Consider the following 26052-nt stretch of genomic DNA (forward strand, 5'->3'; position numbering starts at 1 on the left):
TGGAGCTGGGGCTGACAATTCCCCGGGTCCTGATGGACTTCATCCAAGGGTGTTAAAAGAAGTGTCTAGTGAGATAGTTGATAAGTTAGTTTTAATTTTCCAAAATTCCCTAGATTCAGGCAAGGTTCCGTTAAATTGGAAAATAGTGAATGTAACTTCTTTAATCAAAAAGGGAGGGAGATAGAAAGCAGGAAACTACAGGCCAGTTAGCTTAACATCAGTCTTAGGGAAGATGTTAGAAGCTATTATTAAAGACGTTATAGCAGAGCATTTAGAAAAATTCAAGGTAATCAAGCAGAGCCAACATGGTTTTGTGAAAGGGAAATCATGTTTAACCAATTTATTGGAGTTCTTTGAGGGAGTTACATGTGCTCTGGATAAAGGGAAACCGGTGGATATATTGTACTTAGATTTCCAGAAGGCATTTCATAAAGTGCCACATCAAAGGTTATCGCAGAAAATAAAAGCTCATGGTATAGGGGGTAACATATTGGCTTGTTACCAAGCTAGCCATAGAAGATTGGCTAGCTAACAGGAAACAGAGTAGGCATAAATGGGTCATTTTCTGGTTGGCAAGATGCAATGAGTGATGTGCCACAGGGATCTGTGCTGGGGCCTCAAATTTTTACAATTTATCTAAATGACTTCGATGAAGGGACCAAAGATATGGTTGCTAAATTTGCTGATGGCACAAAGATAGATAGGAAAGTAACGTGAAGAGGACATAAGGGGGCTACGAAGGGATATAGATAGGTTAAGTGAGTGGGCAAAGACCTGGCAAATGGAGTATAATATAGGAAAGTGTGAAATTGTCTATTTTGGCAAGAAGAATAAAAAATAAGCATATTTTTTAAATGGTGAGAGTTTCCAGAGCTCTGAGATGCAGAGGGATCTGAGTGTCCTAGTGCTTGAATCACAAAAGATTAGTATGCAGGTACAGCACGTAATTATGAAAGCTAATAGAATGTTATCATTTATCGCGAGGGGAATTGAATACAAAAGTAGGGAAGTTATGCTTCAGCTATACAGGGCATTGGTGAGACCACATCTGGAGTACAGTGTACAGTACTGGTCTTCTTATTTAAGGAAGGACGTAAATGCCTTGGAGGCCGTACAGAGAAGGTTTACTAGATTAACACCTGGAATGGGCGGGTTGTCTTATGAGGAAAGATTGGACAGGCTGGGCTTGTGTCCGCTGGAATTTAGAAGAATAAGAGGCGACTTGATTGAAACATATAAAATCCTGAGGAGTGTTGACAGGGTGAATGTGGAAAGGATGTTTCCCCTTGTGGGAGAATCAAGAACTAGGGGTCACTGTTTAAAAATAAGGGGTCGCCCATTTAAGACAGAGATGAGGAGAATTTATTTCTCTCAGTGGGTCGTGAGTCTTTGGATATTTTTAAGGCAGAGATAGATAGATTCTTGATAAGCAAGGGGGTTGAAGGTTATAGGGGATAGGTGGAAATGTGGAGTAATCAGTTCAGTCATGAACTTATTGAATGGCAGAGCAGGGTCAAAGGGCCGAGTGGCCTACTCCTGCTCCTAATTCATATGTACATATATATGTATCCCCATTCGTTAGCTTTTTGGGTCAAAATCCTTGAACTCCCTCCATAAAAGCATTGTGGGTATACTTACACCACATGGACAGCAATGGTTCAAGGCGGCAGCTCACCACCATCTTCTCAAGGGCATTCAGGGATGGGCAATAAATGCTGACCTTGCCAGCGATGCCCACATCCCAAGAATGAATAAAAAATGCCATAGGGGCCTTATGAAATATGGGTATGTCACCTGATAGAGTAAGGGGCCAACTAATTTTCACCAAAGGGGATCAATTGGCTTTTGAATGCCTTTAATAATATAAAAGTATAGCTCCAAAAAAATTGTCTTGATGGAATGTCCAAATCTAAAGCGGAAATAGCTTAACAAAATCCATTGTCCACCATTCACAGATGTCGAGTTACCGAGGAATGCTCTTCTATAGAAAGGCTGACACAATGCCCATTAAACATTGGTGGGATTAAGTCAAACTTGAATGAAAGTTACAAAAGCAAAATACTGCAGATGCTGGAAATCAAATAAAAACAGAAAATGCTGTAGATACCCAGCAGGTCTGGCTGCATCTGTAGAGAGAGAAATAGTGTTAATGTTTCAGGTCAGAACTGGAGAAAGTTAGAGATGCTACAGGCTTTTAAGCAAGTACAGAGGCAGGGAAAGGGGGTAGGGTAGGAAAAAACAAAAGGAAGCTTCGCGATAGGGTGGAAAAGCAGAACCAGCACCAACAGCTGTCGCCTACCCCAAAAATGGGAGACGTGGTTATGATCTGAAATTTTGAACTCAAATGTTAAGTCTGGAAACCTGTAAAGTGCCGAATCAAATTCAGATCATAACTCCTGACAAAAGGTTATCCACCTGAAACATTGACTGTTTCTCTCTCCCAGATGCTGCCAGGCCTGAGTATTTCCAACATGACGGTTTGGCTGGTCACCTGGATGAGGTGATGACAAAACACAATAAAGCTGCTATTGAAATATTGCATCTCACTATCTCCAACAGAGACTCGAGCTCCAGCAGCATGGAGTTAGCTGCTCGAAGATATGGAAACCAAGACTGACCATTTTGTTTGGCCTACGAACTGTAAGGATTGAGGCAGGGCAGTACTAGAAGTTTCTCAATAGTGAAGTGAAGGTTGCATGTACAACAATTGTATGCAATTCCAATGAATTAATATGAAGTTAAGAAGGGAATCACTTTTTTAAAGAAGTATACAGATATAGAGCACTAAATGTAGCATTAATCCAGAGATCCCCAATGCGTGAAGTTGGACAATTAATTTGTCCACACCAACATGATATTAAATGCATTTGTCTCTTATTCATTCACTGGTGTATGACTGTTGAATTTAAAACTGATTGGGGTCTTCTGTGCTCCATCCTGCCACCCATGCTAATACCCTAAAAAACCTTAGCTTTTCTTATTAATATTAACTGCGATTCGTTTGATTATGTTCTGTAATATTTTTCTTAACTAGATGTTTCATGTTTTTCTTAGGCCATATGTAATCTCTGGAGTGCATTACATAGTCAAGACAGATTTTGTACTCTAGAATTTATGTCAGCTGTAATCTGCTTAGTTACATTTTGAAAACCCGACATGGTTATTTTACCATTTGGGTGTATTATGCAGGTTTCCAAATGTTTTTTCATTTGAAACCTGCAAGAGGGATTTGTCTGTATCTGATATGATAAATGCTAATTGAGTTGAATCATAATGTATTTAATTATGGGATTAAATGTAAAATATGTTGGAAAACAAGATGCTACAGCAGCCCATTAAAAAAACAATATGCCCCCTTACCTGTCTATTGGAGATGTGGTGTGTTGAACTGGTGGGAGAGGATCACTTAGATACCTAATTGCATGCAAAGGCATTACTGTTGAAGAAACTCCTGGATCAGTTGGATGTCTAACTGCATACAAAGGTGTTACTGATGATTTTCCTGGATCGCTTGGATATCGGACTGCATGCAAAGGCATTACTGATGATGATACTTCTGGATCAGTCAGGGGCCTATTAGCATGCAAAGGCAACACTGATGAAGATTTTCCTGGATTGGTTAGAGGCCTGACTGCATGCACAGTTGTTACTGAAGATTTTCCTGCATCAGTCAGATGTCTGATGGCATGCACAGTTGTCACCGATGATTTTCCTGGATTAGTCAGAGGCCTAGTTGCACGTACAAATGTCACTGATGAAGATTTTGATGGATCAGTTGGAGCTCTAACTATATGCAAAGGCGTTACTGATGAGGATTTTCCTGGAGATGGTGGAAAGTCATAGCACTGCAGTAAGCTGTCTGCTAATTCAACCTGGAAACAATAGACAATAACAGTGAAAAATTACAATGTAACTAACCATGTCTAAAGATATTACAGTGGAAGCTCCATTATTCATTACAATGAAGAGGATCACTCTGGTACAAACTGAATTTATATTCTCTGGAGTTTAGAAGAATGAGCGATGATCTCTTTGAAACATCTCTTTGGGCGGCACAGTGGCGCAGTGCTTAGCACCGCAGCCTCACAGCTCCAGCGACCCGGGTTCAATTCTGGGTACTGCCTGTGTGGAGTTTGCAAGTTCTCCCTGTGTCTGCGTGGGTTTCCTCCGGGTGCTCCGGTTTCCTCCCACATGCCAAAGACTTGCAGGTTGATAGGTTAACTGGCCATTATAAATTGCCCCTAGTATAGGTAGGTGGTAGGGAAATATAGGGACAGGTGGGGATGTGGTAGGAATATGGGATTAGTGTAGGATTAGTATAAATGGGTGGTTGATGGTCGGCACAGACTCGGTGGGCCGAAGGGCCTGTTTCAGTGCTGAATCTCTAAACTAAACTAAACTACAAGATTCTGAAGGAGCTTCACAGGGTAGACACTGAGAGGCTGTTTCCCCTGGCTGGGGAATCTGGGGGCACAGCCTCAGAATAAAAGGTTGATCATTTAGGATTGAGATGAGGAGAAATTTCTTCACTCAGATGGTTGGGAATCTTTGAAATTGTCTATTCCAGAGGGTTGTGGATACTCTATCGTTGAACATATTCAAAACTGAGATCCACAATTTTTGATCTCTCAGGGAATTAAGGGATATGGGGAGTGGGCGGGAAAGTGGAATTGAGGTAGAAGATCAGCCATGATCATATTGAATGGCAGAGCATGCTCGAGGGGCTGAATGGTCTACTCCTGCTCCTATTTCTTATGTTCTTATGAACAGTGGGAGGTCCAAGAGCACAGCAGAAATAAATCAGTGGTGGAGAGAGAGACAGAGCATTGCGAGAACAGATCAACAAAACAAAAATAAGGAGTGACGCCGGAGGGCAGCAGGTAGGTAATTGGTTGGTGAATATTAAGATTTTTTAAACTTGTGATTTAAACTAGGACCGGAAAATGATAAGATACTGTATTAAATTTATAACTTAACCAGTTAAACGAATTAATAAAACAGCAAATAAATAAATAAAGCATACAAGTTAACTGTCTATAAAATAAAATGATGTCAACACAATGGAAACAGCTGATTGGTGAGTAGTTGGTAAGTCTGTATTTATTTAAATCTTAAGTTTATTTTAGTTATGTCAGTTAATAGCCTCATAAATAAAGGCATCTCAGTCCTGTGGAGTGCACATCATGTTCCATGTGTCCTCGTGTCCAGGACAACATATGTGCAGGAAGATGATGAATCAGAGTGGAGGAAGAGCAGATCTAATTGGAAGCAGCAGCGGCGTCTGATAAATCAGAGTGGGGAAAAAGCACGGACCTTCCATGTGTTTTCCTAAAAAAGCAAGGAGTGACATCAGAGGACAACAGGGAAGTGACTGGATGATGAGTTTTCAGGGTGTTATTTCTCTCTAAACTACGACAATGGTTTAAACTAGGAAACTATAAAGTACTGTATTAGGTTTACAGCTTAGCTTAATTAATAACATTTTAATCGGGGTATATATAACAATGAGTGAATTAATAAGAGTATTAGCACAGAGCAGGTCCAAAGGAATTAATTAAAATTAATAGGTTATACAAGGCACTAATGAGATTGTAAACAAGGGAAGGGGGATTTTTTCTTAGATCACAGATGGGCAGCTGAGATCTTTTACTTGCAATTCCTGCCACCTGTGGGAACTTCAGGACACTTCACGTGTCTTTGGGGACCACGAGTGTAGGAAGTGTTTCCAGCCACTTGAGCTCAAGCTCAGGATTTCCGAGTTTGAGGAGCAGCTGGAGTCACTGTGGAGTCTCAGGGAGGATGAGAGATTCCTGGATCTTGCGTTCCAGGAGGTGGTTACCCCACAGGCAGTGAGAGTTCAAGATAGTAGATGAGTGGCCATCCGTAAGTGTAGGAAGTGGCAGGAGGTGCAGGAGTCTTCGGGGTGCATGCTTCTCTCAAGACGGTACCCAGCATTGGAGACTGCTGGGAGTGACAACACCTTGAAGGAGTGCAGTCCAGACCATGGCACCAATAGGCCAGGGACTGCACAGCAGGGAACACTAAAGAGTAGGAATGCAGTCATTTCAGGAGATTCCATAATTTGGGGACAGACAAGCAGTTCTGTAACCATCATTGTGAGTCCTGCATAGTGTGTTGCTTCCCTGGTGCTGGTTGGTTGCAATTCAGAGACACATTTGGGTCTTCAGTTATAACCAGTGTAGTCCAGAGCAAAACCATCCTCTTGATGTTGAAATAAGTCGAGAAATTTGAAGCTAAGTTTCAAAGAAGATCTCGACCGATATTTTTCCAGATCTTTTCCACAGTTCACAGATAAGAAAAACAAAAAAAGGCAGCAGATTATGGATGGAAGCAGAGTCTTACATTTTTTCCAATGTAGTCCAGTGCAGAAACATGATCTTGATGTCCAGTAAAGCCACAAATTTGAAGCCAGAATTGAGAGAAAAAAAACACCTCCAGGTCTTTACCAGAGCTCACAAGGTAACATCAGACAGAGGCTGTTTAAACTAACAGTTTTAACTTGAAGTTTGGGCTAAGAATGCACCCACTGTTAGAATCAGGGGAACTTGAACATCAGAAGAGAGGATTTAGTGGGGGAGAAAGAGTAACGGATGACAGCAGATGACCACGGATAGACGTGAACAGTGAGGAGCTCCCTAGGGAGCTGACTATCTAGGAGCCATCTTACTGTCCTTATCTCCCTGGTGCTAGAGTAAAGGAAATCAGGGAGAGTGCGCAGAATATTCTGCAGTGGGCAGGGAGTGAGCCAGAAGTTGTAGTACATGTCGGTGCCTACGACAAAGACAGAGTAGGTATCAAGGTCCAACAATCAGATTTTCAGGAGCTAGGGAGGAAGTTAAAAAGTAGGACCTTGAAGGTAGTAATCTCTCAATTACGCCAAATGTCACATGCCAGCAAGAGTATAAATCGGAACATAAGGATGATCAACACATAGACTGAAGCATGGTGCAGGAGGGAGGGCTTCAGATTCTTGGGACATTGGAACCAGTTCTGGGACAGGATGGACCTATTCAAAAGGCACAGGTTGCACCTCAACAGACTGGGACCAATGTGCTCACAGGGAGGTTCACTAGTGTGATTAGGAAGGGTTTGAACTAAATTGGCAGGGGGATGGGCACCAGCATATAGAAGTAGAAAAGAGGAATAATTTGCATAATGGAGTGAAAGTGTTTGATAGTACTAGAGAAGGAAGTGGTACCATATTAGATAGCAGCAGACTAAGAAGGACTATGAGTAATGCACAGACAGGTTTACAATGTAATACATGTAAATGTACGAAGTGTGCTGAATAAGGCTGGTGAGCTGTAAGCACAAAGAGCCATGTGGGAATATGATGTACTGACAATAATGGAAACATGGCTTAAAAATGGTGAGAACTGGGTGCTTAATATTCAAGGATCCAAAGTGTTCAGAAAAGATAGGGAAGGGGAAAAGGAAAGTGGGATGGTAGTACTGATTCAGAAAGACGTTGTTGTGTTAGAAAGGCAGGATATCCTTAAGGGGGCAAAGACAGAATCCATTTAAAGTTGAGATGCAAAAAGGGGGTATTCACACTACTGGGGGTATTCGATGGCCTCCAAATAGTGAGAGAGTGATAGAGGAGCAAATCTGCAAGGAAATCACAGAGATGTACAAAAACTATAGAATGGTAATATTGGGGGGCTTTAATTACCCAATATCGATGTTGGAGTAAAGGGTAAGGAGGAGGAATTTCTGAATTGTGTTCAGGAGAACTTCCTTTGATCAGTATATTCTCAGTCCAACTGAGAAGGAGGTATTGCTAGATCTAAGCTAGAGGTGGACCAAGTGGACCTAGTGTCTGTGGGGAAACACTGGAGTGACCATTATATCATGAGATTTAGATTAGCATTGGAGAAGAGCAAGGAACAATCTAAAGTAAAACTTCTAAATTAGAAGAGGGCTAACTTCATAAGAATGAGAGGGGATCTAGCCAGGGTAAAATGGAACCAAAGATTGACAGGAAAAACCATAACGGAACAATGGGTGATCTTTAAGAAGAAAATGTTCCCGGTACAGGCTAGGTACATTATAATAAGGGCAAAGGTAAGGAAAGCAAAGCCAGGGCTCATTGGATGACGAGGGAGATAGAGAATATGCTGAAACAAAAAAAAGGTGTATAATGCATGTCAGGTGAATTCTTCAAACAAGAACCAGGCCAAATACAATAAGTTGAGAAGGGAAATGAAGAGAAAAACAAGACCGGCAAAGAGAAAATATAAGAATAGAATGGCAGTTAACATAAAAGTGAACCCAAAAATCTTCTACCGGCATGTAAATAATAAGTGAAGTAGGTGAGTCAGATTAGGGACAAAGAGGATGATATATGCTTCGAGGCATAGGGCAAATAGAATACTTAAATGAGTACTTTACATTGGTGTTTACTAAGGAAGAGGATGCTGATAAAATATTGGAAGAGTTGGAGATGGTAGAGGTAATGGGTGGGGTGAAAATTGATAGGTAGGATGTACTGGAAAGACTGGCAATGCTTAGAGTGGATAAATCACCTGGTCCAGATAGCTTGCATCCCAGGTTGCTAAAGGAAGTGGAAGTATAGATAGCAGAAGGGCTTGCCACAATCTTCCAATCTTGCCAAGATACAGAGGAGATGCCAGAGGTTTGGAGAGTGGCAAATCCAACACCCTTGTTGAACAGAAGGGTCAAAGGGCATTTCTCGTAACTACAGTTTAATATCAGTGGTGGGTAAGATTTCAGAAAAAACAATCAGGGAAAAAAATCAACAGGTACTTGGAGTTAATTAAGGATAGCCAGCATAGATTTGTAAAAGGCAGACCATGCTTGAGTGATCTAACAGAATTTTTTGATGAAGTAGCAGAAGGTTGATGAAGGGAAAGCAATGGATGTTGCCTATATAGATTTGAAGTACCACTTTAAATGCTGGCCAACAAAATTGAGCCTTATGGAATAGGAGGTCAGTGTCAGCTTGGATAAAAAATTGACTTAAGGACAGAAAACAGCGAGTTGTCATAAATGATTGTCTACCATCTTTCAGTCTGAAAAACAATGGTCTTTCCCAAGGTTCAGTATTAGGACCACTGCTTTTTTGATCTATAGAAATAACTTGGATAATTGGAACACAGAGGAAAATTTCAAAATTTACCAATGATACCAAACTTGTATGTATAGCATACAATGAGGATGATACCAATAGACTGCAACAGGACATGAATAGTGTCATGAAAACCCTTCATGCCAAATCAAAAATACTAATTTCATCGGTTGAAACCTTGCCTGAGACTTTTACTGGAAATTGTTACAAATAACTTTTTAAAAAAGCTGGCAGCCAAGATGGCCACTGCAATTTGCATATGGATCATCAACAGAGTGGACCGCAGACAACATGACTGAGTCAATCTAGCCAGAATAATGGGGTGCTCTCTGATTAACTTACCTGAAATGGCTTTATCAACACGATTATCAAGAGCCATCAACACCTATTGACTGTGAAAGAGCCATCCCCCCACCAAGTGTGTCTGAACAGCCTGAGGGAAGAGCCTTAAGTTTCAGAGAACATTCCAGAAGGACCTCATTAAAACACAAAGGGGTTTGGGAATGTCATGTGACTGCTGTGTGGCTCAGGAGCTAAGCTTTGTCACTCAGAAGTAGGACAGTAACTGAAAGTCATCAAGGAGGCAGCTCGCTCTCTACCTCCAATAAGGATCCAGAGAAGCCTTGGCTGCAACTGCTAAAACCTCAAACCTACAGACCAGCACAGCTAACAACTAGGGGACAAGGATCAAACCCCCTCTTCTGCCTGAGAAGCAAACCTGCAACTGTGCATATGGCCCAGCGAGGACTTCAGGACTACAATTTCAACTAAGAACTCTGGGACTGAGATTCAGTATTTAAATTCAATTTATTCAAGACTCTACTTCAACCACCCAACTCTGTTTTTCCCTCTGTGATCTATTTGTGTGCGTGCGACTCTTGTGTGAATTTGTGTGTGGATGCGTAGTGTACGTTAGTAATTTTTAACCGGTTTAGAGTGTTAAGGATATTAAACTTGCATCTTGTTTAAATTCAAGAAAACCTGTCTGATTGGTTCTTTGGCAATTATATATTAGAGGAACAGGAGCAAGCGTTCACTGAGGTGGTAAGTTCAATCACTGAGTAAAAGGGATAAATCCTGTTGTGGTCAAACCAGAGAGGGGGCGAAAGGGGAGCCTGAGACCCCCTCCTCACCTGGCCGTAACAATAGGCTAGCAGAATGGACAGACAAGTGGCAGATGGAATTTAATACAGAGAAGTGTGAGGTGATGCATTTTGGCAGAAGGGATAGGGAGAGGCAATATAGACTAAATGGCACAGTACTAAAGAGTGTACAGGGACAGAGGAACCTGAGGGTTCATGTGCATAGTTCTTTGAAGGCAGCAGGACATATTGAGAGAGTAGTTGGCAAAGCATATGGGATCTTGGGCTTCATAAATAGAGGTATTGAGTACAAAAGCAGGGGAGTTATGTTGAACCTTTGTAAAGCTTTGTTTAGGCCACAACTAAGAGTATTGCGTCCAGTTCTGGTCACCTCACTTTAGGAAATATATTAGGGTCCTTGAAAGGGTGTAGAGGAGATTTACCAGAATGGTTTCAGGAATGAGGAATTTTAGCAACAAGGTTAGGTTGGAGAAGCTGGTGTTGTTCGTCTTGAAGCAAAGGAAATTGAGGGGAGATTTGATAGAGGTGTACAAGATTATGACAGACATTAGCTGATGGCACAGAGACTGCATGACACCAATCTAAAGTTTTGGGCAAGCAATGCGGGGGGTATTGAGGAAGAACATTTTTATCAGTGAGTGGTAATGACCTGAAACTCACTGCCAATGAGGATGGTGGAAGCAGAGACAAGGAATGATTTCAAAAGGAAATTGGATGAGCACTTGAGGGAAATAAATTTGAAGGGGTATAGGGATAGTCAGGGAATGGGACCAATTGGATTGCTCTCCAGAGAGTCTGCATGGACTTGATGGGCTGAATGATCTCCTTCTGTGTCATAATGACTCTACGGACTGAATTTTGCAGCTCAGCTGTCGGTCCCGCAGTAGGGACTGGATGTGGGAGCCACTTCGCTAGGGCAGGGACGAACCGGCCGTATGCAATCTGCCAGCAGCCGGCCAATTAAGAGTCGGCAAGTGTGAGGGTCGATTACTGAGGGAGCGGGCCAGGCAGAAAGGCGGTGGAAATGGCATGAAGTCACGCCACAGCAGGAGTTGGCGCCATATTTAAAGGGCTGCCAGGACTCACTGTAATGCGGACTGCTAGGAAACCTCTAGAGTGGAAAGAGAGCATCATAGCGAATGTCAGAAGGAAGACCCTGGGTGGCCCCACAGTTCAGTGATGCCTCCTTGCAGCCTCTCCTCCAGGCTGCAAGGGCAAGGCAGGAGGTCCTCTTCCCCAGTGATGGGAGGATGAGACCGGCCTGACTGACCAAGCAAGCCTGGATGGAGATTGCAGAATAGGTCAGCAGCTGTGGGGTCACCCCCAGAACCTGGATAGAGTCTCACAAGCTTGTCAATGACCTTATTTGTTTTGCCAAGATGAGTACTCCATACCTCTTTTCCCTTTGGAGCTTCCATGTGGCAACACGACAGGGTGAGTTTAGTGCAGAAAGAGTGACCACCCAGTCAGTGGCAATGGGGTCAGGAATCAGCATATCACAGCCATGACTGCATCTCGGTGAAAGGTGACAATCTGTGACTGATGACTCCAACAAGGTCCCTCGAGAATGGCCACATTCAAGAGACATTCGTGTGTCCCCATCAGGGACCACTGGGCTGCCACCAGCAAAGGCGTTGTTCTTGTCTTCATGGGGTAACTAACAATGTTCATCTTTGTGCTTACAGGAGAAAATAGCCCATAACTTAAATGAACAGGCCAAGACCGGCGGAGGGGTTCCATTCCTGGCCATCCTAATCCCTATGGAGGAGGCAGCATTGCAACTGGTAGGGCAGCATGGCGGCCACTCCATCACTGATGGCAAGACAAGAGTGCAGACCCAAAAAAGTGAGTGGCCGAGTGAAGAGACACCAGGGAGCCTCTGGAATACATGACGCATGGTGCTCACGTGCCCACCGCTGCACATATGGAGCTCCACACAAGCAGTGGGAAGCGCATAACCCTTTAATCTATCTGTTCTCTCATGCAGGTCAGACAGAAGAAGAGTGCTGCAGTGACTGGGGGACAGCCGCCCATCTCTGAGGAGGAGGGGGGGATCTTAGATGCTACACCGTCACACCATTCCCTAGCACCCTCCAAAAGCGCAGATACTCTCACATCGATGGGTCTCCGTTTACACATAGATTTAGGGTCACAACCTGGTGAGCACAACACTGACGTGCCTGAGCAGGTGACAGAGGCTGTGACATCCGAGGCCTCTGACAGTCAGAGGACTGACAGAGGCCAGGGTGATACTAAGTCCCAGGCTGATGATGTGCCTCTGGAGTCGCTGGCAACATGGCAAATGCTGGAGCTGCAGCATGAGGTAAGGAAACATCTGGTGGAGATTCCAGAAGCAATGCGCACCCATGAACAGATGATGGAGGAGTCCATCCGTGAGTGCTGCCATATCTCTGACAGGTGTGCGTTTGGCTTCCTCCATCAAAAGGTTGGTGACCCTCATGGACAGCCAGATCCAGCAGACACTCAGTGGATGCTGGAGATCTGTGCAGACCTGCATGCCATCGCCTCCTCCAGCATTAGTAAGGGAAGAGGGGATTGAGGTGTCTGGAGTCTCCACCAGGTTCTCACTCTTCTCAGGTCAGCAGGAGGGTACAAGTGTGTCTTGTAAGGGAGGAGGAGTGGCTGCCTTCTGCATCTGGGGGCTCCTCTCATGGTACTCCTCATGTGGAAAGGGCTCCTTAGCCCCTCTGCCAGTGACACCAGTTCCTCAAGTAGCAGCGACAACAGAGGAGGATCCTGCACCTGTGTAGGAGGTCTTCAGCTTGCTGGGGCATACCAGAGGACAGCCACCAAGGTCATCCCAAGCCATGGGGCAGCAAAGTCAGCAGCTTGCTTCCACCCCAGCTGCAAGTGCAGGGGTAGTACCAAATGGGAGTACGCGTCAAAGATTTAAAAAGAGCACCTAGCTGCCACTAGGGGTTCACAGGCAAAGAGTGTGCCAAACTGTGAAGCCATATGTTTCTTTTGCTGTTTAATAAAGGATTAATGTATTGGTGCTACTTCTTCTTCCTTGTCTCACGACTCAGTTACACTAGCAGTTATACCATGGCTCTCTCAAGGGGCTGGTTGTGAGGGACCAAGCCATGTGTGGTCAACGCATCACCCTAGCCGCTGTGCAATGTGCAATTGGGCACAGGGTGATGGAATGGTCAATGAAGGAGGTGACAGCAGGGCTGCTGAAAAGTAAAGCTTTATAGGTATGGATCCAACTGGTAGTAAGGGCCATATGAAATGTCTGTGCATCAGCGCGTCCTGAGCCCCTCTTGCACATATCTCACTGCGCCTTACCTGTCATCCCGCATTTTGCACCACCTGGTCAGCAGCTTCCTCCACATCCTCACTGTCGGAGAAGGCATCGCCTCCCACTCTGCAGCACTAGGTTATGCAGTGCCCAGTTGACCACTACGATATGTGAGACCCTTGCTGGGGCATGCTGAAGGGCTTCCCCAGATTGATCAAGTGATCTGAATCGCATCATCAGAAGCCCTATGGCCTGCTTGATAGTCAGTCACTCAGGTTGCCTCATGGTAGGTGTTACACCTCTCCTCCACATCCATGCATGGGTTCCTCACAGGTATTAGTAGTCATGGCTTCAGTAGGTAGCCCTTGTCTCAGAGTATCCATCCCTGAAGGTGTGCGGGAGGCCGAAGTGGCACCTGGGATTGCCAAAGTATGTGTGTGCGTGGCTGCTTCAAGGGAACCGTGCACAGACTTGAAGGATTGTTGTACATTGAGAGAGTAGAAGCCCTTCCTGTTGATGAGGCCACTGCCTGGTCTGTGGGAGCCTTAATGGCCACATGCATGTAGTCGAACATACCCTGCACCTGGGGAAATCCAGCGATGGCCCCGAACCTAATGGCTATCTCAGCTTGAATGTCCGGATCTGTGTGGAAATTAACATATTCATGGACCCTCTTGAACAGAGCATCAGTCATCATCTTGATGAACAGATGAGCCACAGACTGGGAGATCCCACACATATCTCCAGTGGATCCCTGGAGAGATCCAGAGGTGTAGAAGTTCATCGCCATGGTGCACTGGGTGGCCATCAACTCCCATGGGGCTCAGCTCACACACAAATCAGTGATGGTCTCCCTGAAGAATTGCAGTCTTTGGCGACACTGTCACTCAGACATTTGAAGGTCGCTAAGCCTCTGATAGTAAACGCTGCCTGGAGGGTAGGCTCTTCTGCACTCAGAAGGCTGGTCGTTTACCCCTCTGCACCCTTCTCCTGCGTACTCACTCTGAGGCAGGCCCTCCTGTTGACCCTAAGAAAGCTGCTCTCCCACTGCCTGTGGCTGCATCTCCCTCCCTGCTGCTCCTCCTCCTCAGGGGAGGCATCAAAGCCTGGGTGAATGAGGCTCATGGCAGGTGGCCTCTCTCAGTTCTCAAGGCCTCCTATCCAAATGCACTCCCCCACAGCCCTCAGCCTCTGTTTCTTGTGCTCAAGTGCTAATGGCTAGATGGGACTCTGTAGCAAGCCCCCGCAGTGCTGGCACCTTTCCCTACCTCCTGCTATCATTTATCAGTGCTCGCGCTCCTTCACCCTCCATGGCATGCCACGTTGCCTCTCACTATGGTTTCCGGATGAAGCAAGCACTGTTCCCAACTTGCTCGCTGGCTCCTTTTACCAGTGAGGCTCTGAAGGCCCATGGTTCCCATGCACGTTTGTAAAATTGAAAACCGCCCAATAAAATTGCTCTCAATTGGCTCATTAATTACCTTCCCACTGTGTTCAGGCACAATGTCCTCCCACCATGTCGGCCAATCAGGAATATCCAGCAGCAATGTGAAGACATCAGGCTTATGTTCCTATGCCTTCTGTCCCAATATTCCACTCCCTCCCAGTCCCAAAGGGCCTGTAAATCCAGGCCTATTGACTCTAAATGTCATCAGCTGAAGTAGGTCCAGCTCCGTGTTTCGGAGCTTGAGCAGCAGCTGGTGTCACTGTGGTGCATCCATGACGTAGAGAGTTTTATGGAAAGCACGTTTCTGCATGTGGTCATCTCGCAGTTTAAGAGTGTGCAAGCAGAGATGTCATGAGTGACTGCCAGGCAGTCAAGGAGGACCAGGCAGGTACTGCAGAAGTCCCCTGAATGCATCTTGCTCTCCAACTGGCATTCACTTCTAAATGCTAGGGAGTGCAAGCAGAGCTAACACCACAGCTCCACTTCTGGCTCAGCTGTACAGCGGGGCTGGAAAACAATAGTGATAGCAGATTCTATAGTTAGGGCAACGGACGGGCGTTTCTGCGGCCGCACATGTGAATCCAGGATGGTTTGTTGCCTCCCTAGTGCCAAGGTCAAGGATGCCACTGAGCAGCTGCAGAGTACACTGTGACGGGAGGGTGGACAGCCAGCAGTTGTGGTCCATATCGATACCAATGACATAGGTAAGAGGTCCTGCAGACAGATTTTAGGGAGCTAGGACCTCAAAGTTAGTAACCTCTGGATTACTCCCGGTGCTATGTGCTAGTGAGTATAGAAATAGGAGAATACAGCAGGTGAATGTGTGGCTGGAGAGATGGTGCAGGAGGGAGGGTTTTAGTTTCCTGAGACATTGGGACTGGTTCTGGGAGAGATGGGCCCTATACAGGCCAGATGGGTTGCACTTGAACACAGCAAAGACCAATGCCCTTGCAGGGCAGTTTGCTTGTGCTGTTGGCAGGGGGAATGGGAACCATGAGGTAACATGAGCGGAAAAACAAGGTGCACAAAGAATTGGTAGAGACAGATAGCACTACTGTAAGTAATAGTTAGACATTAGGTGGGGTCATAGTGAGAGGGAATGCAATAAAGGCTAAATTAGGTTTGTTGTGCATGTACATGAATGCATGAAGTGTGGTAAATAAAGTTAATGAGCTGCAGGTGCAGATAACCACCTAGGAATATGATGCTATGGCAATAACGGCAACATGGCTCAAAAAAGGACAGGACTGGGTACCAAATATTCTCGGATACAAGTTGCTCAGGAAAGATAGGGAAGGGAAGAAAGGAGGAGAGGTGCCAGTTTTGATTAAGAATATTACAGTGCTGGAGAGAGAGGATGTCCTAGAGGGGTCAAGGACAGAATCAATTTGGTTAGAGCTAAGAAACAACCAAGGTACCATTACACTACTGGGTGTGTTCTACAGATCACCTAGTGGGAAAGATATAGAAGAATAAATTTGCAAGGAAATTACAGAGAGGTGTAAAAACTATAGAGTAGCCATAATGGGGAACTTGAATTATCCAAATATAGGCTGTGGTAGTTATGGTGTAAAGGGCAAAGAGGGGAAGAGTTTCTGAAGTGTGTTCAGGATAATTTTCTTGATCAATAAGTTTCCAGTCCAATGAGGAAGGAGGCCTTGCTGGATCTGGTTCTGATGAATGAGGGGGGGTCAAGTGGTTCAAGTGTCAGCTAAGGAACGTTTAGGGGACAGTGATCAGAATATCATAACATTCAGGCTAGCTATGGAAAAGGATAAGGAACAATCCAGAGGAAAAATAATTAATTGGAGAAGGGCCAATTTCAATGGAATGAGAGCAGTTTTGACTCAGGTAAATTGGCATCAAAGATTGGCTGTCAAAACTGTAATGGAACAATGAGTTGCCTTTAAAGAAGAGACAATTCGGGTACAATTGAGGCACATTCCCACGAGAGGGAAAGGTAAGACGACCAAAGCCAGAACTCCCAGACGACGAAAAAGATAGAAAACCAGATAACAAGATAGTAAAACAAGATATGGGCGGCACAGTGGCTAGCACCGCAGACTCACAGCTCCAACAACCCGGGTTCGGTTCCGGGTACTGCCTGTGCGGAGTTTGCAAGTTCTCCCTGTGACTGTGTGGGTTTCCTCTAGGTGCTCCGGTTTCCTCCCATGTGCCAAAGACTTGCGGGTTGATAGGTAAATTGGCCATTGTAAATTGCCCCTAGTGTAGGTAGGTGGTAGGAGAATTGAGGGAAGGTGGGGATGTGAGAGGGTAATGGGATTAATGTAGGATTAGTATAAATGGGTGGTTGATGGTGGGCACAGACTCGGTGGGTCAAAGGGCCTGTTTCAGTGCTGTATCTTTCTATGACTCTATAAAGCAGAGAAAAGGTATGCCATATGTCAGGTGAACAACAGAAGTGAGAACCAAGCTGAATATAGAAAGTTCAGAGGGGAAATGAAAAACTGAAAAAAAGAGATGAATAAAAAGAGCATGAGACGAGACTGCCAGCTAACATAAAAGGGAATCCAAAAGTCTTCTATAGGCAAATAAATAGTAAAAGAAAGAATGAGCTGATTAGAGACCAAAATGGGGATTTTTGCATGGAGGTAGAGGGCATGGCTGAGGGATGAAATGAATACTTTGCATCTGCCTTTCCCAAGGAAGAAGATGCTGCCAAAGTCATAATGAAAGAGGACATAGTTGAGATACTGGATGGGCTAAAAAAATTGATAAATAGGAGGTATTAGAAAGGTTGGCTGTACTTAAAAGTTGATAAGTCACTGGGACTGGATTAGATGCATCCGAGGATATTGAGAGAAGTCGGGTGGAAATTGCAGAGGTACTGGCCATAATCCTCCTTAGATACAGGGGTAGTGCCAGAGGACTGGAAAATTGCATATGTTACATCCTTGTTCAGAAAAGGGTGTAAGGATAAGCCCAGCAACTACAGACCAGTCAGTTTAATCTTGGTGGTGGGAAAGCTTTTAGAAACAATAACCGGGGACAAAATTAACAGCTACTTGGACAAATGTGGATTAATTAAGGAAAGCCGACATAGATTTGTTAAAGGCAAATTATGTTTAACTAATTTGATTGAGTTTTTTGATGAGATAACAGAGAGGGCTGATGAGGGTAATGCAATTGATACGATGTAAATGGACTTTCAAAAAGCATGTGATAAAAGAGCCACATAGCAGGCTTGTCAGCAAAGCTGAAGCCCATGGAATAAAAGGAACAGTGGCAGCACAGATACAAAGTTGGCTGAGTGATAGGAAAGAGAGTAATGGTGAATGATTTTTTTCGGACTGCACATCGGTATATAGTGGGGTTCCCCAGGGGTCATAATGGGACCACTGTTTTTCTTGATCTATATTAATCTCATAGACTTGAATGTACAGGGCACAATTACAAAGTTTGCATATGACACAAAACTTTGAAGTATTATGAACTGTGAGGAGGATAGTGATAGACTTCAAGAGGACCTAGACAGGCTGGTGGAATGGGCAGACACGTGGCAGATGAAATTGAATGCACATACGTGTGAAGTGATACATTTTGGTAGGAAGAAAGAGGAAAGGCAATATAAAATAAAAGGATACAACTGTACAGGAGGTGCAGGAGCAGAGGAACCTGGAGGTATATACACACAAATCGTTGAAGGTGTCAGGGCAATTCGAGAAAGCAGTTAATAAGGCATATGGGATCTTGGGCTTTCTAAATAGAGGCATACAGTATAAAAGCAAGGAAGTTATGGTGAAGCTTTATAAGATACTGGTTCAACCTCAACTGGAGTATTGTGTCCAATTTTGGACACAACACTTTAGCAAGGATGTGAAGGCATTAGAGAGGGTTCAGAAAAGAGTTAGGAGAATGATTCCAGGGATGAGGGACTTCAGTTACATGAATAGATTGGAGAAGCTGGGGCTGTTCTTAGAGAGGGTTGAGAGGAGATATTGATAGAGGTGTTCAAAATTTTGAGGAGTCTACACGGAGTAGATAGAGAGAAACTTTTCCATTGGTGGAAGGGTCAAGAACCAGAGGACATCGCTCCAAGGTGAATGGCAAAAGAACAAAAGACGACATGAGAAAAAACTTTTTTACACAGCGAGCGGTTAACATCTGGAATGCGTGTTATGGAGGCAGATTCAATCATGGCTTTGAAAAGTGAATTGGATAAGTTCCTGAAGAGAACAAAATGTGCAGGGCTATGGGAAAAAAGCTGGGAAGCGGGACTAGCTGAGTTTCTCTTACAGAGAGTCAGCATGCACATGACTGGCCAAATGGCCTCTTCCTGTGTTGTAATCATTCTATGACCCTTCTGTCCTTGCAAACTACCAGCTTCTTGACCTGCCTGCAGTCTTTGACATGGTTGACCACACTATCCTCCTTCAATGCCGCTCCATAATTATCCAGCTGGGTGGAACTGCACTCACCTGGTTCCATTCTCATCTATCCAGTCGCAGCCAGAAAATCACCTGAAATGGCTTCTCTTCCCGCTCCCTCAGCATTTCCTCTGGTATCCCCTGCGAATCTATCCTTGGTCCCCTCCTATTTCTCATCTCTATGGTGTTCCTTGTCAACATTACACTAAAACATGGCATCAGTTTCCATATGTACCCTGACAACACCCAGCTCTACCTCACCAGCAACTCTCTCGACCCCTTCACTGTCTCTGAATTGTCACACAGTTTGTCTGACATCCAGTACTGGAAAATCGGAAATATTGGGAAGCCACTGTTTTCAGTCCCTCCCACAAACTCCATTCCCTAGCCATCAATTCCATCCTTCTCTCCCTGGAAACTCTGAGGTTAAACCAGAGTGTTCGCAATCTTGGTATTATATTTGACCCCAAGATGAGCTTCTGACCACATATCCAGACCACCTGTTCTCACCTCTGTAACATCATCCAAATTCCCCCCTTCCTCAGCTCATCAGTTGCTATAACTCTCATCCACACCTTTGTTACCTTTAAACTTGATTATTCCAATGGCCAGCCTCCCTCCGTAAACTTGAGGTCATCCAAAACTGCTGTCTGTCCTAACTCGCTCCAAGTCCCGTTCACCCATCACCCTTGTGCTCACTGCCCTCCACTGGCTCCTAATTAAGCAATGCCTGGTCCATCACAGTTATCAGTTGAGTTCTCTGCTGCAGAACTAGTGTGCAATCTTCTCCTCCAGCAAGCTAGCATCAGCACTAGCCTTTCCTCATTTCCTGGCTGTAGCGCACTTTTGCCAGCATCTTACCATGTGCAGATCCTACTTTTATCCTATCTTCTAAATTACATGCAATGTCAGTATCTGAGCTGGTGGCTATGACCATGAAATTGAGTGACAATGTGTCTTCATTTTCACTTTTTGCTCTTTCTCCACTGCCTGGAAGGTTGCCGTTCTTGGATGTCTGAAAAGAAAAAGGCACAAGGGTGAGGTTGTGGTAAGGGGAGAGGAGAAAGTAAGAAATGCATGCTTAATTTCAGCATCAGCAGCTTGTCAGTCAGAAGAGATTGTGAGATGAGGGAGAAGTGGGATGAGAGAAGGAGGATTAGGTATGTGGATACCCATATCTTCAGAGGCTTCAGCCCTGTCAGCGGCCATGGCCTCTGCATGGGCCTGCACCATGGGAGTTAGAAGGTTAGAACGTGCAAGTCCACCTGTACCCCTCTGGCTAGCTCCTGTTGCCTCCAGTTGTGCACCACCTCATCCTGCAAGAGAGAGAGAAGCTTGTCAGTGGCTAACATATAATATTTTTGGGTGATGTGGCTGTCATGGTTGAATAGTTGTTGGTGGGTGCAAGCTGTGAGATGTGGGTTTGATGCTTGCAGCAGTTCTAACTGTGTGAGGTGAAACATATGAATATTAGGTATGAATCCTGATTGATGGAGATTGTTGGTAGGTGAGTGAGCAGTGTATGGTGAATTTATCTGTGGTTGAGCCTAGCAGTGCAGTTTGTAGGATATAGCATTTGAAGATACATTCACTGACCTTGATGACCACTTGTGTGAGATCATTAAACTTCTTACTGCACTGCATCCATGTTCTTGGAACTTTTTTTCGTTTCATGGGATGTGGATGTCGCTGGCAAGCCCAGAATTTGTTTCCCAGCCCTAACTGCCTTTGAGAAGGCGGTGGTGAACTGCCTTCTTGAACTCCTGCAGTCCATCTGATGCAGGTGCATCTACAGTGCTGTTAAGGAGGGAGTCCTGGATTTTGATCCAGCAACAGTGAAGGAACGGCAATGTATTTCCAAGTCAGGATAGTGTGTGGGTTGGAGGGGAACTTGCAGGTGGTGGTGTTCCCACGCGTCTGCTGCCCTTATCCTTCTAGGTGGTAGAGGTCACAGGTTTGGAAGGTGCTGTCAAAGGAGTCTTGGTGAGTTGCTGCAGTGTATCTTGTAGATGGTACACACTGCTGCCACTCTGTGTCAGTGGTGGAGGGAGTATATGTTTAAGGTGGTGGATGGGATGGCAATCAATCGGGATGCTTTGTCCTGGATGGTGTTGAGTTTCTTGAGTATTGTTGGAGCCACACTCATCCAGGCAAGTGGAAAGTACTACATCATGCTCCTGACTTGTGCCTTGTAGATGGTCGACAGGCTTTGGGGAGTCAGGAGGTGGGTTACTCACCAGAGAATTCCAAACCTCTGATCTGCTCTTGTAGCCACCATTTATGTGGCTGGCCCAGTTCAGTTTCTGGTCAATGGTAACCCCCAGGATGTTGACAGGAGGGATTCAGCAATGGTAATATGGTTGAATGTCATGGGGAGATGGTTAGATTCTCTCTTGTTGGAAATTGTTATTGCTTGGAACTTGTGTTGTGTGAATGTTACTTACCACTTATCAGCCCAAGCCTGAATGTTGCCTAGGGCTTGCCGCATATGGACACAGATTACTTCAGTGTCTGAGGAGTCGCGAATAGTACTGAACATTGTACAATCATCAGCGAACATCCAAACTTCTGACCTTATGATGAAGGGAAGATCACTGATAAAGCAGCTGAAGGTGGATGGGCCTGGCACACTACCCTGAGGAATTCTGGCAGCAATGTCCTTGGGCTGAGATGATTGGCTTTCAACAACCCCCTGAATCCCATTGACTTCAATTTTGCTAGGGCTCCTTGATGCCACACTCGGTCAAATGCAGCCTTGATATTAAGGGCAATCACTCTCACCTCACCCCCTGAGTTCAGCTCTTTTGTCCATGTTTGGACCAAGGCAAAGCTATACCCCTGGCATTGACCTCTACAGCTATTATTTGCCTCTGCTTTCTGAACGCTGCCTCTCTGAGGAAACAGGACATCTCTCCTCATTTCCACCTCTTCAACCAAGTCCTCCAGCATAGCGTCTGAAAACTTGGGTGCATACTCTCATGGTCAGCTGGTCTACACTCTTTCCCAGGTCATTTGTAGAATGACTCCCTGCATCCATTCCAGTCACAATGCATCCCCCCCTTTAAGAGGTGTAGGGTGACTTTAAGTTGTGCATGCTAGCTTTAAGCGCTGCTAGGCATTCACAATATTGGGCTCCCTGCTGACATGTGCATCCAATGAACAGCACAGTGAGCACTGGCTGCACGCAGTAAACATGATAATGAGCAGGCAGCATGAAGTTGGCGTGCTGCCTGCATTACACTGAATGGGTGTGGTTTAATCACGTGGAACTCAGCTACAAAGACTCATGGACTGTCTCTCCTATGCCTGTAACTTATTCTCCTTGACTATAAGCATCAAGAAAACTGTGATCATGGGACAAGGTGTTCCATCTTCACCCTGATCACTCTAAATAACACCCCACTGGAAGTGGTTAGCATATTCAGCTATCTTGGGTCCAAAGTGACATACAATCTGTCCCTTGATGCAGAGCTTGATACATGCACAGAGAAAACAGCTAACACCTTTGGCCAACTTGCAAAACGTGCATGGGATAACACCAAGGTGACCCCTAGGTCCAAGCTGATGGTTTATAAGGCCTGTGTTCTCAGCACCTTGCTGTATGGCTGTGAAACATGGGCAACTTATGGCTACCAGGAAAGAAGCTCAATATTTTTCATCTTTGCTGTTTATGGCACATTATGGGCAGGACAAAATCACAAATGCAGCAGCCCTCTCAAAGGCAGAGCACCCAAATGTGTTGGCACTAATCAAACAGAGGTGGCTTCGGTGGATTGGACACGTCCACAGGGTGGAAGATGGTCGCATACCCAAAGAAGTATAGTGAGATAGCTGGGGCCAGATGACCAGTGCGAAGCCCAAAGCTTGCGAGTGTGACTTGAAGGCCCTAAATGTCAACTATCGCACCTGGGAATCACGAGCTGACGAAAGACGGAAATGGCGAGACACCGACGACCAGTTGCGATAGCAGTTTGGCAACAGGCGCCAACGTCAAAAACAACAACTCACAGTGTCCCTTGGCAGCTTCACGTGCGGTACTTGTGGCAGAATCTGCCTCTCAAGGGCTAGCCTTCACAACCATCAGCAAAGGTGTACCACGAGAAGACACACATGGATTGTACGCTGCATGTCCATCATCTTTCTTAGATGGAAGGATGCCAACCAATCACGCACACATCCCGGTGCCCATTTTTGGCTGCTAACCAATTTAACCCCCTATGATGCTGCAATTGTTGCCATTATGAAGCTTGGTTAAACTTGTCCGCACTTCCACTTAGGCCACCGAGTAGCTCTGCAGAGCAGTGTTTTAATTTCTTAAGTTACAGTGCATCAGCCATCTTGGTAAAGGTAAATAAGTTAAGCACCCGCTTTTCTTCTTAAATCTGTACTTTACCCATTCTGAAGTCCCTGTCTCTGCTTTTTTGACACTTCTGAGTTTGTTTCCAGGAACCTCGATGTCCCTTTTCTATCTCCATGCGTAGGACCATTATTTGGTTGCTCTGTGCTCCCTATATTTTAATAATTCAATCAGACTTCCGAACAGCTCTTCAAAGCTACTAGGAAAAATGTTTGCTCTCCCAACTCTCCTGCCTGTTTCACCCACACCACACCTTCTCCCTCTCATCACCATTCTTCCTTCCACCTACTGCTTCCCCTGTCTAAGCCCATTTCACCTCAGGACTACAGTTCATCTTCATTCACTGTGTGAAATGCTATGAGAAATTGACAAATAACAAATAAAATCTAATAGTGCGAGCTTCACACTGACAGAAATTAGAACTGCTGTACAGAAGTATATTTATAGACACGACAAGTTATGTTGCTAGGAAACAAAGAAGGCATTTGACAAGGTGCCACACAAAAGGTTATTGCTCAAAGTAGGAGCTCATGGTGTAGTGAGTAACGTCACAGAATTGTTACAGCGTAGAAGGAGGCCATTCGGCCCATCAAGTACAAAGAACAAAGAACAGTACAGCACAGGAACAGGCCATTCGGCCCTCCAAGCCTGCGCCGATCTTGGTGCCTGCCTAAACTAAAACCTTCTGCACTTCCGGGGACCGTATCCCTCTATTCCCATCCTATTCATGTATTTGTCAAGATGCCTCTTAAACGTCGCTATCGTACCTGCTTCCACCACCTCCCCCGGCAGCAAGTTCCAGGCACTCACCACCCTCTGTGCAAAGAACTTGCCTCGCACATCCCCTCTAAACTTTGCCCCTCGCGCCTTAAACCTATGCCCCCTAGGAACTGACTCTTCCACCCTGGGAAAAAGTTTCTGACTATCCACTCTGTCCATGCCTCTCATAACTTTGTAAACCTCTATCATGTCGCCCCTCCACCTCCGTCGTTCCAGTGAAAACAATCCGAGTTTATCCAACCTCTCCTCATAGCTAATGCCCTCCAGACCAGGCAACATCCTGGTAAACCTCTTCTGTACCCTCTCCAAAGCCTCCACGTCCTTCTGTGTGGCAACCAGAATTGCACGCAATATTCTAAGTGTGTCCTAACTAAAGTTCTGTACAGCTGCAGCATGACTTGCCAATTTTTATACTCTATGCCCCGACTGATGAAGGCAAGCATGCCGTATGCCTCTTGACTACCTTATCCACCTGCGTTGCCACTTTCAGTGACCTGTGGACCTGTATGCCCAGATCTTTCTGCCTGTCAATACTCCTAAGGGCTCTGCCATTTACTGTATACTTCCCACCTGCATTAGACCTTCCAAAATGCATTATCTCACATTTGTCCGGATTAAACTCCATCTGCCATTTCTCCGCCAAAGTCTCCAACCAATCTATATCCTGCTGTATCCTCTGACAATCCTCATCACTGTCCGCAACTCCACCAACCTTTGTGTTGTCTGCAAACTTACTAATCAGACCAGCTACATTTTCCTCCAAATCATTTATATATACTACAAAGAGCAAAGGTCCCAGCACTGATCCCTGCGGAACACCACTAGTCACATCCCTCCATTCAGAAAAGCACCCTTCCACTGCTACCCTCTGTCTTCTATGACTGAGCCAGTTCTGTATCCATCTTGCCAGCTCACCTCTGATCCCGTGTGACTTCACCTTTTGTACCAGTCTGCCATGAGGGACCTTGTCAAAGGCTTTACTGAAGTCCATATAGATAACATCCACTGCCCTTCCTTCATCAATCATCTTTGTCACTTCCTCAAAAAACTCAATCAAATTAGTGAGACACAACCTCCCCTTCACAAAACCATGCTGCCTCTCGCTAATAAGTTCATTTGTTTCCAAATGGGAGTAAATCCTGTCCCGAAGAATCCTCTCTAATAATTTCCCTACCACCGATGTAAGGCTCACCGGCCTATAATTTCCTGGATTATCCTTGCTACCCTTCTTAAACAAAGGAACAACATTGGCTATTCTCCAGTCCTCTGGGACCTCACCTGTAGCCAATGAGGATGCAAAGATTTCTGTCAAGGCCCCAGCAATTTCTTCCCTTGCCTCCCTCAGTATTCTGGGATAGATTCCATCAGGCCCTGGGGATTTATCTACCTTAATGCTTTGCAAGACACCCAACACCTCCTCCTTTTTGATAATGAGATGACTGGGACTATCTACACTCCCTTCCCTAGACTCATCATCCACCAAGTCCTTCTCTTTGGTGAATACTGATGCAAAGTACTCTTTTAGTACCTCGCCCATTTCCTCTGGCTCCACGCATAGATTCCCTCCTCTGTCCTTGAGTGGGCCAACCCTTTCCCTGGCTACCCT

General features: G+C 45.1%; 1 protein-coding gene across 1 annotated transcript in view; it reads right to left on the reverse strand.

The window, feature by feature from the left end:
• Nucleotides 1-26052, reverse strand: part of LOC137380761 (band 4.1-like protein 4B) — a 45766-nt gene that overhangs the window by 4484 nt on the left and 15230 nt on the right. The window contains exon 5 of the mRNA XM_068053082.1: nucleotides 3361-3872. Within this exon, the coding sequence (XP_067909183.1) occupies nucleotides 3361-3872 (512 nt within the window). The remainder of the gene's footprint in view (nucleotides 1-3360; nucleotides 3873-26052) is intronic.

Source organism: Heterodontus francisci, chromosome 2 (genome assembly GCF_036365525.1).
Source record: "Heterodontus francisci isolate sHetFra1 chromosome 2, sHetFra1.hap1, whole genome shotgun sequence".
In the NCBI taxonomy this organism is placed as follows: domain Eukaryota; kingdom Metazoa; phylum Chordata; class Chondrichthyes; order Heterodontiformes; family Heterodontidae; genus Heterodontus; species Heterodontus francisci.